Source organism: Arvicanthis niloticus, chromosome 8 (assembly GCF_011762505.2).
Source record: "Arvicanthis niloticus isolate mArvNil1 chromosome 8, mArvNil1.pat.X, whole genome shotgun sequence".
Classification (NCBI taxonomy): domain Eukaryota; kingdom Metazoa; phylum Chordata; class Mammalia; order Rodentia; family Muridae; genus Arvicanthis; species Arvicanthis niloticus.
In genome coordinates, this window is record NC_047665.1 from 60,244,525 (window position 1) to 60,263,185 (window position 18,661).

Here is an 18,661-nt window from a genome sequence, read left to right on the forward strand (position 1 = left end):
ATAAGAAAAGGGTCCTATACGTTTTTGTGAACTAGCATATGGCAGAAGTTCCAAGAAGAAAGAGTTAACCAGCTTGAATAAAAGACACAAAATGAGAAACAAGCCCGGCAAGAGAACACTGGGTTGAAGTGTACAGTGCCCTGAAATATAGCCCAAAGAGCTAAAAATTAAGTTAGAAGATACTTGTTAGTTTTTAAGCAAAGGAAAACTTCTAGACTTAAGCTTCAAGAGAATTCATACGGCAGTGGTATAGAAAACGTTTTGGCAAGCCATAACTAGAAGAGCTGAGGAAGACGCAGACAGCATTCAGACTGGCAGAATAATGGCTACAATAATGGCTGTGGAAATAGGAAGAGACAAGAGATAAAGTGAGTAGACATGGGCCTGAGCTGGGAACTCGAAGAGAAGAAAATGAAGCACATTTAAGGCCAAGAAAGTGTTCTGTGGTGAGGGTTACTCCTGTGCCAGAGGAGGGCACTCCACTAGCAGTGGTCTCAGTCCAGTACCTAGGATTCCTCTGGCCACTAAAACACAAGTCTAGTTGGACAGATAGCTATTTCCAAAACTTTTTCCTGTGAAGATGAAGCAAAGATGTGTCTTTAAAAGTCTGAGTAAAGATTTCTCTGGGAAGTAATTTAAGAAATCATTACTAAGGCATGGAAACACCAGTAAAAATGTTGAGATGACCCAGGTGAGGAGACTCTCCAGCAGCTACACAAAGAGGACAAGCAGGCAGAGGGGTGAAGGATGCCAAATGGGCATCTTCATAAGACTGCAGTATGACCTCTTGCCTGTGTGCAGGCCTCTGTTCTCCCCAACTCTAGAGACTTGAAAACAACTAAATCTAGGGTCAGAGCCCAAAGCCACTATGATAATTATGGGTAGAGACTAATATCAAAAGGATAATTTATTTTAAAAACTAGATTCATTTCTCTTAAAGTACAAGATTATACTAAATAGCATTTCATAGAAGTGCACACAAGCTACCAGATCATTGAGCTACTCATTAATGGACACGTAAGGCATTACTGTTTCTGTGTGTGCTGCTGCTGCTGCTGCTGCTGCTGCTGCTGCACTAAACATCATCTAACTTAGCATCTGGTTAATATCTGGAAGAATGAGTGTTGTCACATCATTGCTGACTTTGGAAGACAGTTCAACAAGAAGAAATAGTGAGAAAGGTTACTCATGTATTTCCCACATAATGATAAGAAATGACACATTATTTCCTTTCTCTTGATTTTTGGCTCATTAATCAGCAATGATTTTGATCTTGAAGCTGTCACACAGTGTTTTTGTGGTCTTTTGCTCTAATTATAGCTGTTGTGTCTTTAGTCTCAGCAACACTGTAGTTCTTAAAGGTTTTCTCATGTTGAATTCACACATTCATTCCTATTTTCAAATTGCTTCATAACTTTAACTTTATTTTTGTAGGGGGATTGTTTTGTTTTTGTCTGTATGCATATAAATTTTTTAAAGATTTATTTATTTAATATATATGAATACACTGTAGCTGTCTTCAGACACACCAGAAGAGGGCATCAGATCCCATTACAGATGGTTGTGAGCCACCATGTGGTTTCTGGGAATTGAACTCAGGCTCTTTGGAAGAGCAGTCAGTGCTCTTAACCACTGAGCCATCTTTCCAGCCCCAATATATGTATATCTTAAGAAAACAAAGTACAGTCTTAGTAAGTTTTGCTTGTAATTAGTAGTACAGTTGTCTAGACCAGATATTTATATCACAAAGATGCAGTGGAAAATTGGAAAGGACTGAAATGTTACCCAAGAAATGTGCACTCAGTAAGTGTTAAGCACAGTAATAGCAGTGCCTTTTGCCAAGGAAATCACCAGGTTTAAAAATGGCTTAAGGGTTATAGAGATGGCTCCGTGGTAAGAGCACTTGCTGCTCTTGCAGAAAACCCAGGTTTGGTTCCTAATACCCACATCGCAATTCACAATTATCTATAGCTCCAGTTCCAGGAAATGTGTGCCCTCTTTGTTCTCTGAGGGCACCAGGCATGGATGTGGTACACATACATGAATGCAGGCAAATACTCATTCATATAGAGAAATAAAATAAACCAGTTTTTTAAAAGTGACATGGGTTTGCCTTTATCACTAATCTGCTAAAAAAGCCTGGCTTAGTGATGCACGCTTTTGATATGGGAGGCAAAGTCAGACAGATCTCTCAGTTCAAGGCCAGGCTGGTCTATAGAATGAGTCCCAAGGCAGTCAGGACTACACAGAGAAACTTGAATGAGGGGGGGGGCGGGTTTACGGGAGGGAGAGAGGAAAAGAGGAAAGAAAAAAAGAAGAAAAAAGATTACCCATCTTAAATAGCACTATTTCTGAAAAGTTTTTTATTTTATGGCCTATGCTTTCTATTTTAAAACTATTCATTTTTCTTCTTATTTTAGGAATAAGTAAAGAAAAGTGGAAGCTTGTGTTTTTATTTAGTATGAAAACAGAATCTAATCACAGCTAATAAGTATAATAAATGCTAGTCTGTAGCTCTCTTGTTTGGTGTGTGTTTTATACGCAGAAGGTAACATGGGCTGAATAACTAGGGTGCCAAGTTACAGATGGGGTTGGAAATGTTATTTGACAGCCGATTAGAGTAATCTGTCAGAAATGATGACTTAATCACCATAACAGACTCCAAATTTCCTCATAGAATTCTACCCAGAGTAATCTAATTTTCTTGCCATATTTTATTTTATATTTTGCCAGGACTAAATAGTCATACTGCTTGTTTTATCCCCTTTACTGCACTGCATTATTCTAGCAGAAATATAAATAGGTCATGTCATTGTGACTTGAAAAGGCAGAGTTGGAGCCCACTAAGCCAAAAACAGATACAGAATTCTGAGTTCTCTATGTTTTCTGTCACTGTATTATTATTGTGTATCAAAAAGCTGGGAGTGAACATTGCTTCCCAAGGACCAGAAAAGGCCATTTTTTATAGTGCATTTTTTTAGCTTTTAAATGAACCCTTATGAAACTCCTCAGGGCAAATTCTATATAAAAATGATCATAATAACTTTATTGGACACTACATAGCTCAGTGACTCTGAGAAAGAAATCATAATTTTTTTTCACTGAGTTTTTCTCCAGTTGTGATTTGCCATGGGAAGAAAATTATATGTCATAGTTCTTGTTACTATCCCATTCAAATCTCATAATTTTTCCTGGTTTAGAGCACATATATAAAAGTATGCCAGCAAATAATGATTGAAAATTCCCCATGTACCCACTATGGTAACTCGGTCATAATGCTCCAGTAGAGCAATGAGGAATGGCCATGTGGCCGGATGTAGATGAGTCTGCACTCTGCTTCTCCCACAAATGTGTTTGCAGAAGGTAACAGCTTTCTTCAGCATTCATAAAGAAATACTTGGAATACCTAAGTAGTTAACAAATAACCTAAGTAGTTAACATAGCCTTAGGATGTGAATAATGGCTTATGTATTGGTAAGTTGTCCGTACACTGATTGATTTTAAAGATTTCAACTAGAGATAATCATATTAAGTGAATTAAGGCAATCTCAGAAAGACATTTTAATATGTTTTATTTGTATTGTCTAGATTTTATATAGGTACATAAAACCACATATGTATGGATTAGGTGCTGTGGGCTTATGCTCTTGCCACAGACAGACATGAGTGAACATTGTGTCTCCTGCTTATTGGCTGTGTGACTATGCCAGAGTATTTTGCCCTGCCCTCTTTATTCTTCTAAATATCAACTTAACAGGGCCATTGTGAGAAATAACTGACTAACTTACAAAAAGCCTGTAATACATGCCTGGAAAATTAAGTGAAAGGATGATTTCCACTGTTTTCATAATCTATAGATATTGATTAAAGTTGATTTTAACTGATCTGAGAAATTATTTTTGTCATGTGTTCCTGCTTAGCAGTCATTCTTGTGACCACATCCTAGCTGGTTTACGATGGAAAGGAAAGTAAATGCAGAGGTTCTTGCTCAGTACTGATAGGTCGATGGTCCCAGAGCCACCCTTGTTGCTTCCCTATCTCCTAATGCAGAGCGTGATGTCACAGTAACTAGAAGGATGGAAGTACATAAAGTAGCAAAGCTATATAACTGTGCACTGCCCTGCTCTAAGAAAAAGAACCCATGGCAATACATTTAGTCCTCCATGTCAAGGAATCGCCTACCTACAGTTGGTGGCAACTCGCTCAGAACTTATCATTCACAAAGTCGCTTTTATAAAAACTTTGACATTATAGTATAGTTGCATTTGATTCATAGTTATTATGCAAACCAGATGCCAAATACTCTTAATCATTTTTTGTGTTGTCCTGGAATGAAATAAACATGCTAGTGTTTTGTTTTTGTTTTTGTTTTTTGTTTCATTTTTACAAACTGGAACCCTTTGGTTCTCCCCTTTGGCATGGAGCTCTTTCATTGATTTGCCTGTTTCACTCCCCTCTTCTTTACCTTCAAAATTTTTATTACAGTAAGCTTATAATATATGCCAGCATAGCTGGTCTTTATAAAGCTATTGTGATAGTTTTAATAATGAGATGTATAATGGTGACTTTCTAAAACCTATTTCAGCTTTACAGTGGCATTTTTTTAAATCTTGTAGGAGAGGTGATTACCTCATCAGTTGGTGATGGACAGGTTGAACAAGTTGCACATGTCTCTGGTCTGTGTAAGAACTCATCCAAGCTATGTTGTCCCCTGACTTCCCTTAGTGATAGGTGATAACTCATAGCCCTCCTTATAGGCACACTGGGCTGAGCATAGAGGTTGAGATAATCAGTCTAGGCTCCTCTACAATGGGCTTTCTAAACACTGGTCAGTGATTGCTGATGCTGTGGCCCAGCCTCGGGCCTGTCACTGTGACATGATGTTTGGTTCTATAGAGGCGGTGACAGCTGCTGCTAGCTAGCTGCAGTGCTCTGTTACCCTCACAGACCTTCAATAATGGCTTTGTTCTAAAGGCCTATACTCATTTTCATTTTTGTCACCCACAGCTGGCTGGCTTCTGAGATGAACCTAAAACACTTTCAGGGGTGGACCATATCTGTCCCAATCAGGGAATTTTCATTCTTGGCACCAGTAGTAGTCAAATCAGTTCTAGGCCTCTGTGTGCATATGAAGGAAAATGAGGAAGATGAACCCCTTGTACTTACCCATTAACAGGAGGGGTCAAAGTGGAGAGGCTTTATGCAGGAATCCTGTGTAGTGCAGCACCAGTTAGGGTGTATCCAAAAATCAACATCACAGAGAACAGTTGTATGTGGTGGATAGTCAGAGTCATAGCTTTAGGGTAGAAAAGATGGTGACACATAAATTTGTTCTTACTTGAAGTTAAGCAGCTCCGTATAACCATTGCTTGGTGTGCTAAAGTAAGATCTAGTGCTCTGGGTTGTTCTGCTTTGACTATATATGTGATGCCAGTAGTTGGTGTAAATGAAATGAAGTAGCCCTTACATAATGACCACACTTGAACTATCTAAACGCCAGTGAAGAAAAGAGGGAGAGAGTTATTAAATTTTCTCTTTTCATTATGTTCCATTTGATTCAAAACAGGTAAAGTTAAATAGAGACCGAGAAACTAGCCAGCAACTTGATGTGTAACTGTGGGCAAAGTGTTGTTATTCCATAATGAATGAAAAGGAGATTCCTATCAGTCAAAAAATCTACAGTAATACAAATCCAGAAAACTTTGTTCATAGAAATGCCATCCTAAAGTATGTTGGATGTTAGGTCCACTGCAGTCCTGCGAGCAGTGTCTGTGTGTGAGGATGTTAGGTCCACTGCAGTCCTGCGAGCAGTGTCTGTGTGTGAGGATGTTAGGTCCACTGCAGTCCTGCGAGCAGTGTCTGTGTGTGAGGATGTTAGGTCCACTGCAGTCCTGCGAGCAGTGTCTGTGTGTAAAGCTGGCACTTACCACTTTCCCCATGAAAATGCACTCTCCACAGAGAGAAGGAGCATGTGGGTTTCTGTTTGCTCCCAGGACAACTGAGTCAAACGTAAGTCATGGACTGGTTATCCTTGTTTCATCACAACTCAGAAAAACTCCCCTCTACATGCCAGAGGCTGGTGCTTATAAAACTTCCTAGATTCGTCAGAAATTCAGGCAGATTGCGACAGAGTAGACAGATCACTGAGTATGTTTCTCAGACATGGCCAGTTCTATATGATTGTGAAGACAAACTCCTTGCCAAAACAAAAAAACAAAATCTTGACAATCTGTGTGCTCACTTGCCACCCAGAACTGGATGCAGTTCAGACTCTGGAATTCTCTTAACAACTTCTGAGACATTAGACACTGAAATGGAGACTAGCAAGTTCTCTGAGCCTTTTCTGCTCCATTGCCATTAGTTAGAAATTCCAGGTGCAGCACACAACATGGAAATCTATCCTTGGGCCACTCCAGCCTAGGCAGCAGATAAGGTTCCCCAATCATGTTGGAAGGTATTAGGAAGCAGCCATGCCGACAACACTGGTTTCATCTTCAGCTCTTAAGAAAGGTGCTGAGGATGACTTGTAGCTGCCAGTTCTGGTGATGAGGACAGTTTAGTTCATGGTTGAACAGTCAGATCATTTGCTTCTTTGAAATGTATTCATGAATGTAATCATCCCTTTTTAGTCTTACTAGACTTCAGCTACTTTGTTCATAGTGAGTGTTCTGCTTTCTTAAGAACTCCTGTTGCTTTGGTCAAAAAGTCTATAATACTCATTCTGTAATAACATGCTTTGGTTAGAATGTCATAGCATCATTCTGTAATAATGATGCATTTGTTTTCACTTGCTTTGTGCTTTTAAGTATGAGTTCTCTTCCTTGAGATGCCATCCCTACAGCTTTTTATAGTTCTAGGCAATAATGCATGGGCCTCATGCTGCTTAGGTGCTCTACTACTAATCTGTATCACTAGTCATCTTCGATTTCTAAGACATGGTTTTTACAAAGTTGCTCACGTTAGCTCTGTACCCAGTCTGTATCCCAGGCAGACTTTAAACTCACAAGCCTTGTATCATAGTCTCAGCAAGAATGTATTCAGGAAGCAGTGTTGAGACACCGTATTCACTTTGTCCTTCCTTAGTCTGTATTGGACATTTCTGAGTTCTGGTATTGTCTTAGTTAAGCACATACTGTACTCTAGAAAACTGTTGATGGATCTGTCTCCGTATCCTCTACATTGTCCATCATGACAGACCCTTCATTTCCTTCATCTAACAGAATGTATGAAAATGAGCCATTCTTAATGCAGTACTGATTGAACACCTTTCTCAAAAGTTGCAGTGCTTTACACACATTATCTAAATTATCTTCGTAGAACACCCAATCAAGAGTTTTCCAGACCCTGACAGCCCAGATTTCTGTGAACTGGATTTTACCCCGTGGGCCCAATAAAGAATAAAACAGTGTACAAGCCTCTAGTAGCAGTAGCTGCTTTGCTATGGCTGTCATCACTTCTTGATGTTGTTAGGTGAGATGCTGACCAGCTGCAGGAAGATGAAGAATGAAGAATTACTGTAGTACTAGTCATAAAGCTACAGAGACCCAGTGTTGGAGTTTAGAAAAGGAAGAGTACTTTCACCTAAGGGTGTGTTGTGGGCGCCTGTGTATGAGTGTTTGCCAGACTCTGGTGAGTGAAGCCTGGAGTTCTTAATTAAAAGCCCATATGTCCAAGTCCCAGGTTAGACATTTTGTGGAGAGGCAGTGTGGTCTGGGGAATATCACTGGATTAAAAGCAGGGAGATTAGACTTGTGATCCCAACTCTGTCATTAAGCAGCTGTGTGTCTTTAGTGAAGACCCTCATTTCCTTTAAAAGTGCAACTGAGAGCAGCTTTAGAGGAGAAAGATGCTCCTGTGGCTCCCAGATCTCTCCTCTAGGGTGTGTGTGTTGCATACGTCACACATAAGGCTAGATGGCTGTAGCTCTCAGGCCTGACACTCACAGCATCTGCTCCTTTGCTGGAGATTGGCACTCCTTTTTATAGAATGTGTATATCAGTCACGATGATGAACAATAGGCTTTCTGAGGCAAGAACTGCATTCATTTCATTTTTACATTTCCATATATGTATACACTTCCATCTCTTGTATCTTTAAACTGTGACTCTCATATGACTTTGCAATGTATTAATCCATATAATTCTTTATTATCTTGAAAGGAAAATGTGTCATCTTCCATTGTTTGTATGTATCAAGATTTGTATATTTATCCCTTTGCAACTACGAGAAGCAGCGGTCTTCATTTATCACATGTACTGTTGTCTTCCCTGTCACTTGCTTCTGTTTCCTATAACCTGCATTTGGCCACTATCCACAGATACTGCCTTGAATAAAAATCCCTAAATAAAAAATGTCTTTACTTTTATTGTATATGTATGAGTGTTGTACCTGCATGTAACACCCCAAAGGATAGAAAGTTCTCCTAGAACCAGAGTTACAAGCAGTTGTAAGCCACCATGTAGGTGCTGTGAACTGAATTCAGGTCTTCTACAAGAACAGTCGGTGCTCTTAGGCACTGACACATCTCTCCAGCCAACTTCCTTATCCCTGGAACTCCCTGTCATGGCTCCCTGCCCTTCTAGCTCCTTGCTTGAGCCCTGAAGTTCCAATGTCTTGCTAGCCATAGTCTCATCAAATTTACCATATTTAGGCTGGCATTCATTCCTCTGACATGGTTTCCTCTCATTTTCCCTAATTGAGCACTGGCTCTTTGATCTGGATGGCTGTCTGAGTCTGGAGTTCTTCTCCCTCGTCCCCAAAAGAGTGGGTTACCACTGGATTATATAACTTCATAGTGTTACTGGGGCTGTTTACTAGCTGCTATCCTGACTCCTATGTCTTTTATGTGATCCATCCTCAATGGTATCACCAAAACTGACTTTTTTTCTCTAAACTCAAACTTCTGCCTGGTTACCTTTACTGCTTAAATCTTGTATCCCCACAGTATACTTGACAAACCATCAATTTACCACCCTCACAGCCTTACACTGCCCTTTTGGCTGTCATGATAAACTCCTTTTGGAAAGGAACTATATTCACTCTTTTTATTTATTGTATTGACTATATAAACTTTTTCTCCATACAACATATTCTGGCTATGGTTTCCAGTTCCTCAAGTTGCTCCCTACCTCACCTTCCGTCCATCTACCACCTTTCCCTTTCCCTGGGGGGTGGGGGACAGGCAGTTAAGTGATAATAATAAAATAAGGCAAAAAATGAAATAAGACGAGGAAGAAAGACAGGCAGGCAAAGAAAAATCACAAGAAACACATATAGAATCAGAGAGGCACACATTAGCAGACACAAGAATCCCATAAAAACACAAAACCAGAAGCCATAATATGTACACAAATGACCTGTAAAGTTGAAAAAAAAAATTATGAAGCAAAGAACTTCAAAGGTGCCATTGACTTTTGGGTTGATCATCTACTGCTGATGATGGGTCCTGCCTTTACGTGTGGTTTGTATCTCAAACAGTGGTGCTAAGGAAAAAACAAAACAAAAAAATCAAAAACATAACAAAACAAAGCCCACTAGCAATAAAATGGCTCCTGATGGATCCCAATGGCATTCTGTACTCACAGATCAGTGCCTTGCTCAGCCATCATCAGGGAAGCTTCCTCTTGCAGCAGATGAGAACAAACACAGAGTTCTATAGTCAGACAGTATGCAGAGAGTGAGAGACCTTGGAACACTCAACCTTAAATGGGATGTATCCATCAAATAAGAGGAGACAGAAAGACTGTAAAAGCCAAAGGGAATGTAGACACCAAGAAAATAAGGCCTCTAAATCAACATGGTAGATGCACATTGGAGCAGCATGCACCTGCATGGGTCTGTATGGCTCTGCACCAGATGGGGCCATAGAGATGAAAGAAGTAGTGGACTATCAATCCTCCACTCCTAAGCCAAGAGTAGTCTCCAATAGAGAACCACTTACAAATGAAATTTAGTTTCCTCCCTCCCAGGGAATCTCACTGGGGAAACAAACTACTCTTTTTTATTTATTTTTTTTTTTTACATACCAATCACAGTTTGCCCTCTCTCCTCTCCTTCCAGTCCCTTCCCCCACCTACCCTTTCCCAACCCTTCACCCACCCCACTCCCACCCCCTGCCCCACATCTACTCCTCCATTTCTCTTCAGAAAAGGGCAGGCCTCCCATGGATGTCAAGCAGCCCTGGCATTTCAAGTTGCAGTAAGACTAGATGCATACTCCTATTAAGGCTAGAAGAGATAACCCAGTAGGAGGAAAGTGTCCCAAAGCAGGTGACCAAGAAACAGCCTTTGCTCCCACTATTAGGAGTCCCACACTAAGACCAAGATACACAGCTGCAACATGTGTGAAAGGCCTAGCTCAGTCCCACAAATGCTCCCTGGTTAGCAGTTCGGTCTCTGTGAGCCCCTGTGGGCCTAGGTTAGTTGGTTCTGTAGGTTTCTTGTGGTGTCCTTGATCCCTCTGGCTTCTACAATCCTACGATATTTGGCTGTGGGATTCTGCATCTGTTCCATCAGTTGCTGGGTGAAGCCTCTCTGATGGCAATTGAGTTAAGCACCAATCTATGAGTATAGCAGAATATCATTAGGAATCATTTCATTGACTTTTTTTGTTTGTTTTTCTTTTTGCTAGTCATGTTTGGTTCTATCCTAGGTCTCTGGAGTCTATCCAGCCTCTGGTCCCTGGCCATCTGGGCAGCGTCAAGGATGGACTCTCTCATGGCATGGGTCTCAAGCTGAACTAGTCATTGGTTGGCCATTTCCTCAATACTGCACCATCTTTACCTCAGCACATCTTGTAGGCAAAACAGGGTGGTCAGAGGTTTTGAGGCTGGGTTGGTGTCCCAGTCTCGCCTGTTACAGAAGATGGCCTGTTCAGACTCAGTGTCCCCCATTAGTAGAAGTCTTAGCTAGAGTCACCCTCGTAAATTTTCTTGTAAATTTCCATTACCCTAGGTTTGATCATTACCTTGTAAATTTCCAATACCCTAGGTAAGATCATCCCAGAAATGTCTCCTAATAACGGTTGTCTTTCCCAGTACTCTTTCCCTTCATCCTCCCCTCATCTGATTCCTCCTGTTCCCATCCCTAACCTACCCTATCCAGGTCCCTCGAGCTACTCTTAGGGATAGGTTGTATGCCCATCAGTAGGTGCCAACAGAAAACAAACTCAAAAGCAGCTTTGGAGGTTCCTTCTTTCAAAATGTTATCTCAGGGCTTTTCTTTTTTTCTTTTTTAATTAAATTTTATTTTTAAATTTTAATTTATTTATATATTTCTTATCTTTGTACCCTATAGGTCCTTTGCATATATATTATGGCTTCCAGTTTAGTGTTTTTATAGGATTCCAGAATGTGCGAATGAGTAGGTCTCTGATTCCTGTCCCTTCTCTTGGGCTCTTTTCTTTTTGTTGGTTTTGTCCAATTCCGATGTGTTAATTTTTGCTTTTATCTTATTATACTTTTTTTTTTTTATTGTTTCTTAGGAGCCTGTTTGTTTCCTAATGAGACAGAAAGGGAGTAGAGCCAAATGGCAGGGGAGGAACAAGAAGGAACAGAGGGATGGGAAGCCATAATCAGGATATATTGTATGAGGGGAAAAAATCTTTTATTTTCAATAAAATCAGGAGAAGAGTTGTTTGGCTTGCATACCCATTGAGATTCCATTGGAGAAAACAAATTTCTCATTGCATTTGTTATCAATTGGAGATAGCTTCTGGGTTAGGGATGGGAGCTGGTCTCCACTTCTCTCAGCACTGGGACCACATGTGGTGCAGACCAGAGCAGGCCCTGTACATGCTGCCAGTCTCTGTGAGTTCCTGTGTGTTGGTTTTGCTGTGTTTAAAAGGCCTTCTTCCTTGGTGTCCTTCATCCCCTCTGGCTCTTACATTCTTTCTGCCCCCTATTCTAATAGTCCCATGAGCTCTGAGAGGAGGGATTTGATGGGGCTATCCCATTTAGAACTGAGTAGTTCAGTGTCTCTCACTGTCTGCAAATCGTAGGGCTGTGGTTCTCTATCTTTGTTCCCTACTACTGCAGGAAGACATTTCTCTGATGATGGCTTGGCAAAGCACTGATCTATGAGTGTAGTAGAATGTCATTAGGAGTCATTTTATTGCTATGGTCCTTTAGCAGAACAGTAGTAGTTGGTTTGCCCATGGGTCCCTGGCCTATCATGTCTCAGGTTCTTGGCCACCTCAGCAGTGTCATTATACAGCTTCACTTTTACCATTGTGTCTTTGCTGGGACGTCCATAGGTTTGACAAGCCATCTTCTCTTTTCTGCTAGCAAGTCTAAGAACTGGAACTAGATACCATGCTTGCTAGGAAACTTTCTCCTTCTTAACTGTGTGTTTCCTCTCCTCCAGCACTTGGCATGTTGCTCTGCTAACTGCACCAGTGTTTGCTAGCCATATAGCACCTGAGGGGAAATTTTCTGTCATAGCCTTTGCTAGCTAGATGGCCATAGCCTGGAGCCTGGCACAAGAAGACCATGCTTGCTAAATGGGTGAACAAATGGAAGCAAAGAGTAACCTACTCAGAGACACTGCTGATCTTCCTTAAAACTTGTTCTCTCCCTATTCCGTGGCCACATCAGAACTTTCCGGTTTTCTTCTGTGGTGTTTTGTAAGGACTGTTTAGGACTCCTAACATTATATCCTCAAGTAGTGTCTGCTCTACAAATTAAATATATGAATACATGGAGTACGGATGCTAGCCTCAAGGCCATACTCTATGGATAAGAACTTCCTGCCTGTGGAGGCACACAGGCAGCTTGAAATTACTTAGGGACTTATCCCTTGGCATTTCTTTCTCACTGTCTTCTTTCCCTGGTATTCTAAAGACACTGGTGGGCATTTGGTGCACACAGACTACCTGATAATAATGTCCCATCACACAAGTGCCATAACTAAGTACCATTCCCTTTCATTTAAATTAGATAAAACCCAGAGCTGTGGCTTGCAAGTAATGGAAGTCCACTGGGGAAATTTAAAGTTCACAAAGAGCAGACCCATTATAATAAAAGCATTTGCACAGCCAGTGATTCCATCCATCCTGTGGCTTCTTTATTCCTTGGGGTAAGATGAAATATCAAATAAGAGGACCTTTGGAAATACTTTGAGGAATTTAGTTTAATTGGAAATAGTGGGAGCATTCCATGATTAGAGTAAACTCTGGGTCATACACAGTGGTGTTATTACCTTTGTATAACGAACCATGGAGCATCGAGGTCTGCCATGGTTCGGATCTCAGCCTCATTTGTCTCTGTATTCCTGCATATGTGCTAACTATAATCATAAGGCTCGTGCCTCTCTCCCTCCCTTGCTCTTGCCTTTCCCTCCTGTATCCCAGTGGCTCTGTATTATTTAGTGGTACCTAAATCAAGCCATTTGAAGAGCCTTGAATCATTTCTGTTGAGACCTGAGATAAACCCAAAAAGCAAACAGAGTAGGTAGCAGACAACAGAAATGTTATCATTTAAGTAGCACAGCCATAATTCTAACTTCCTCAGCGCATCTTTGGCTCTGCTCATGCATTAAGCAGTTTACATGTGTGCTCTCACTTAACCCTCATGGCCCTGCTCTGCAGGTGTTACCTAATACCATTGCAGGTGAGGAGACTACACTAGAGAGCTCACACTAGCCCAGGCTACATAGCTGTAACAGATTTCAGAGCTAGAGTTACCTAGAATATAAAGGTGGAGGTTAAATTTAACGGCAAAGCCAGGTTTCAGATTCCAAGGCTCAAGCTCTTAAGTGCTATTCCACTGTACCCTGGCTTGAAGGTTAGGTTCCTGAATATAAAACTCAGGAAACAAACTAAGGTAATATCACCCCTTAAAGGCCATGTTATTAATGATGTATCCTTGTAATTATAGCAGTACTTGAATAGTATCACATTTCTGAAACTGGTTTTACAGTTGTTCAATCTGCCTTTACTTTCTCACTTTTATATTTTTAGATGCATCATCCCATTCAGATGAAACCTGCAGATAGTGAAAAGTCAAACGGTAGGTGGCGACCAACTGTCTGATTGAATAGTGCCTGCTCCTTTAGATTACTTCAGGTGGGGGAGGGGGAGCCAGCCCTAGCTGTTGTTTCCCTCTGGAGGTGGACAGCTCTGGTAACTTAGCATATATGGTGACAAGGAATGGTTTTCTATGGCCTTCTACTTAGGGCTTGTCCTATGTGATGGCCTTGTGGGATCTGGCTAATACTGGTCTACTCCTGGTACAACACAGGAAATGCCTGATGGGTAGGAAGAACATGAGTGGAAAGTAAGTAGCCCATGAAGAACAGGCTACCACTTTTTGTTTCTCATTGCTCCTCTTTGTCTTATTATATTCTTCTCTAAACTATACCAGTACATTTGCATCGGAATCCATTCAGAATTAAGTCTGGTGATTAAATGAACATACAGTTGCAGAAAAATGTGTATTTGAGATCTATAATAAAATTGAGATTGCCTCTTCAAGGCACTTAGAGTTGATAGTCCATATTTTTTATCAAGTTTTTGCTCCCATCTCTACAAGCCTCCTGTCCCGGTTTTGTTCTTTTAATTTTTCTAAAATGTAAATTCAGAAGAACCATCTACCTTTCTGGACCACGGAGCTCCTCTGTCCCCCAAGACTGACATAATCAACCCTGTTTCCTTCCAGCAGGCAGCTTTGCACCTCATTAATTAGTAATCAGGGCAGAAGCCATGCACTTAGAGATCTATATATCTGCAAATGTAAATTATGATTGGGCTCTAAGTCTCTCCACGAGGTATTTTATTGCTAATTGCAGTGCATCCCATTCTCTGGCTTCTTCACAGACTGAAAAGTTTGAAAGAAAATGCCCAAGGTGTCACAAGGGCTGCCAGTACTGGTTTGTCAGAGCAGGGTTTATTCTCTGTCACTTCTCCTCTTTCTGAGCAGATGCTGTTGCTTTTCTCCTACTTCCTTACTTCCCGTAACTGCCAAGCCTTCTTCCCTGTACTGTTTTACTGTAAACAGTGGTGTTATCACAAGAAACTTCCAAAAGTCTACCACTACTTTTTGTGAGACCATGATCAAACTCAGTCAGTCAGTCCATCTGTCCTTCCTTCCTTCCTTCGTTACTCATTTATTATTTACTGTGTACCAAGAAAGAGATGTCTAGGGGATGCCATTACAACAGTAAATCTGAAAAAGAAAAGACTATGACCCTGACAATCATTTTAATGACTTGATACCTAATTATAGTCCTTAAACATGGAAATTTGCATCTGCTCATTCATAAAATAGGAATAGTGATAACTACCTTAAGGCTTGGCTTTTTGTTTCTTCTTGAGTCTCAGAATAAGATGATTGACACAGTCTTTGTAAATGATGGCTGTCCTGGAACTTGCTCTATAGACCAAGCTGGCTCTATAGACCAAACTCAGAGATCTGTCAGCCTCTGCCTCCCAAGTCCTGGGATTAGAGGCTTGCACCACCACAGCCCAGATGACAGAACACTTATTAGAGTATTCATTATTACCTCCCAGAGGCATGCCTAGGCTGTGTAGCATTCTTTGCTGAGCATACCTTCCTCTGCCCCAGACATTCCCATATACGCTTCTACCTTTAGTAGAAAACAGATGAGTCATGGACAAATCCTGTCAGTTTATGTCTTCATGGAACTTAGAACCACCAAAGAGATGTTCTACCTATCCTTTGGCTCCAAACTTCTCTGAATTATATCAGAGCAAAAGTCATGGAATGAAAGTCTGTTGGAAAGGGGTCTGTCTTATTTTTTTAGCTTTTGGTTGTATTTATAAACATACAAATCATATATTTGAGGTGAACACATAGGACCTGAAATGTCCAAGTATTGAAATATAGTCTATTTTCTTCTTTGTATTGTCTACCGTTGGTGTATATAACCAAATAGACAAACCCTTTTCTGCCAAGAGTTCTCAGCGTTGCACTGCTTTTCTTCTCCAGTGTCAGCTCTGGACGCAGTATTTGGTTTAAGGCTAAAACTACGGCAGACCAAACTATTTGCTCCAAATTTTTCATGATCTCAAAAGCCAAGGATGATTTGCGTGTCCTTATTACTACAATAAAAAGCATCTTTAAATGCCCCTTTTGAGGGAATTGTACAGGGCAGTAGATAAGCAGGCTTCAACATGTACCAAATAATCAAATGAATGAGCCTACAGGGGCTTTTTGTACTCACATCACCACATTCAGTTCCCTGGCCCTCAAAGGTTCATGGCCATCGCATGATATAAAATGTATTTAGTCCAAATTCACAAGTCCTTGTAGCTCTTCAAGTTTCAACCTTACTCAGAAGTTCAAAATCTGTTTTGAAGGCGATCACTTAACTGTGACCACCCTGTAAAACCAAAAAGTAAATTACATACTTCCAACATAAACAAAGAAAATTCCAAAAGGGAGGAGGGGGAACATAGTAAGGAAATACTAGATCAAAGCAAGACTAAAACACATCAGGGAAAATACCAGCTGCTACAGCTCCGTGTACAGTACCTACGGGCTTTAGGTTGAAATGGCTTAGGTGTCCAAGCCTTCCAGCCTTGCTGGCTGTAACATACATCTCTTTGTGAAATGATTCTTCCCCTTATATTCACCTCTGCTTGGGAGATGTCTCGTGGCTCTGACATCCCCAACATCTTTTAGTCTTCATTACAACCAGACTTCCCTTCATGCAATGGCCTCTCATGGCCTTCTCACAGACTCCACATGTTACCTGGCCTCAGTTGCTCTCTAAAACTATGGAGAAAGAATGCATGACCCCCTCCCTCCTAAATCTTTCATGCCTTCAAAGCCAGGACTATCAGGATTAACTGCCAAGGTAACTGCCAGACAGACCTTTGTCCCATCTTACTGCATTATCAGGATCTTTTCTGTGTTGAAGCAATTGCTGCCTATGGGCAAGCAACCCTTGGGCTTTCTCCTTTCCCAAGCTGGAATCTTAGCAGGGTGGAGTCTTTCCTGAGATCATCCTTAGTGTTCCAGTGCAGAGCAGGAGGCCTCTCTTTCATGGCCTTATTCTCTGTAACAATCACAATCTTTCTTTTAGCACATGCCTTAGCTGAAACATGCAGCTTCCTAGTGTTCTGTTTCTATCCAAGCTATACATTTTTTTCTTTCTTTCTACCCCATTTGCTCTTTTTTCATTGTAGGCCTACATAAGAGTTATTAGTAGTTGCCATGCCAAAGATTCAACATTGTACTGATTTGACATTTTTTCTACCAAAGAAATTAGGCATGCATTTGTTTGTTTGTTTGTTTGTCTGTCTGTCTGTCTGTGTGGAGACAGAGTCTCTCTGTCCACTCCTGGTTGTTCTGAAATTCACTACATAGACCAGGCTGGCTTCCAACTCACAGAGATACATCTGCCTTCTAAATGCTGGGATTAAACACCTAGCAGTTCATTTCTTTTTAATTTAGCCTCACATAAATTCTCAGGAGATAGGCAGAAAGCAGCCAGATTCTTTGCCAAAATATCACAGAAACGGTCTGTAGCTGTGTTGCTAATAAAGTCCTTATTTGCCTGTGAAGCCTCTTGAGCCAGGTCTTTACTTGTCTCAGCATTTGGCTTCACAGTCCCATTAGAACATACAACATTTAACTACTTTTCTAGTCCGAACTTTGAAAGTCTTCCACATCACTCCAAAAAGCAACATGCCCAGGTTCCTCTCAAAAACAACCCTACTCTCTGGTACCAATTTCTATGTTGCTTACTTTTCTGTTGCTCTGAAAAAAAAAATATCATAACTAAAGGCAACTTAAGGATGAAAGGGTTTATTTGGGCTTATAGTTTCAGGGGATGCATGGTGGTGTGAGACCAGAGCAGGAAGCTAAGAGATCACATCTAAAGACCTCCAGCACACATAGGAAACAGTGACCTGAAGTGAGATGAAGCTGCAGAAACTCTTCAGAGCTCACCTCTAGTAACATACTTCCTCCAGTAAGGCTCATGTCCGAAAAGTTCCATAACCTTCTCCAAAAGTGCCAAGTGTTCAGATGCATGAGCCTATGGGAGACATTTATCAAACAGACCACCACGAAGAAGAGCTTAGCGTAATACCTAACACACTAGAAATACTGTTTGCTGTGTTATGCTAATGGTAAATTAGCAGCATGGTTCACAAACTGAAACATTTTGTTGCCTTCTAAATGGCCCTGGCCTGTCACACTGTACTGTCCACATACAGTATAGGCCTATACTCAGACTGAGAACCCACAAACCTGCTCATAGGGTGAGCTCTCCTTTTGCCTTTATTTTCTAAATTTTTGATTAGAAAAGTCAAAAACATGAAAGCAGACTTACAATTATATTTCAAGAACTCTGTCATGGGAGTTCAAATGGAACTTTGTCTTGCATAGATATGAACAGCTTACAGTTCCCTTTGGACTAACTTAGGAATCAGAAGAAATGCACACTTTTCTAACGCATAAGTGTTGCAGCCTTTTCTGATGCCTCATGGCATTTCTGACAGGTAAGCCTAGCTTCAGAAGCATAAAGAACATGGAGATGCCCTTGGTTCAGACTCTGACTGCTGCTAACAGTGAAAGAAGTATGCCGAGCTGTAATTGCACTTGTATTGAGCTTGCTGACATTCATGTACAGCACAAAGGACTCATCACAGCTAAAGAGGTGCTGTCTTCATCATCTGTGTGCTCAGATTTTGAAAT

At 40.9% G+C, this 18,661-nt stretch overlaps 1 protein-coding gene across 19 annotated transcripts in view; it reads left to right on the forward strand.

Annotated features, from left to right (window-relative positions):
- The window catches only part of Celf2 (CUGBP Elav-like family member 2), an 810,622-nt gene that overhangs the window by 718,497 nt on the left and 73,464 nt on the right, over positions 1-18,661 (forward strand). For all 19 annotated transcript variants that reach the window (XM_076939443.1, XM_076939449.1, XM_076939436.1 and 16 more), the window contains one exon: positions 13,957-14,005. In XM_076939443.1, coding sequence (XP_076795558.1) covers positions 13,957-14,005 — 49 coding nt within the window. The remainder of the gene's footprint in view (positions 1-13,956; positions 14,006-18,661) is intronic.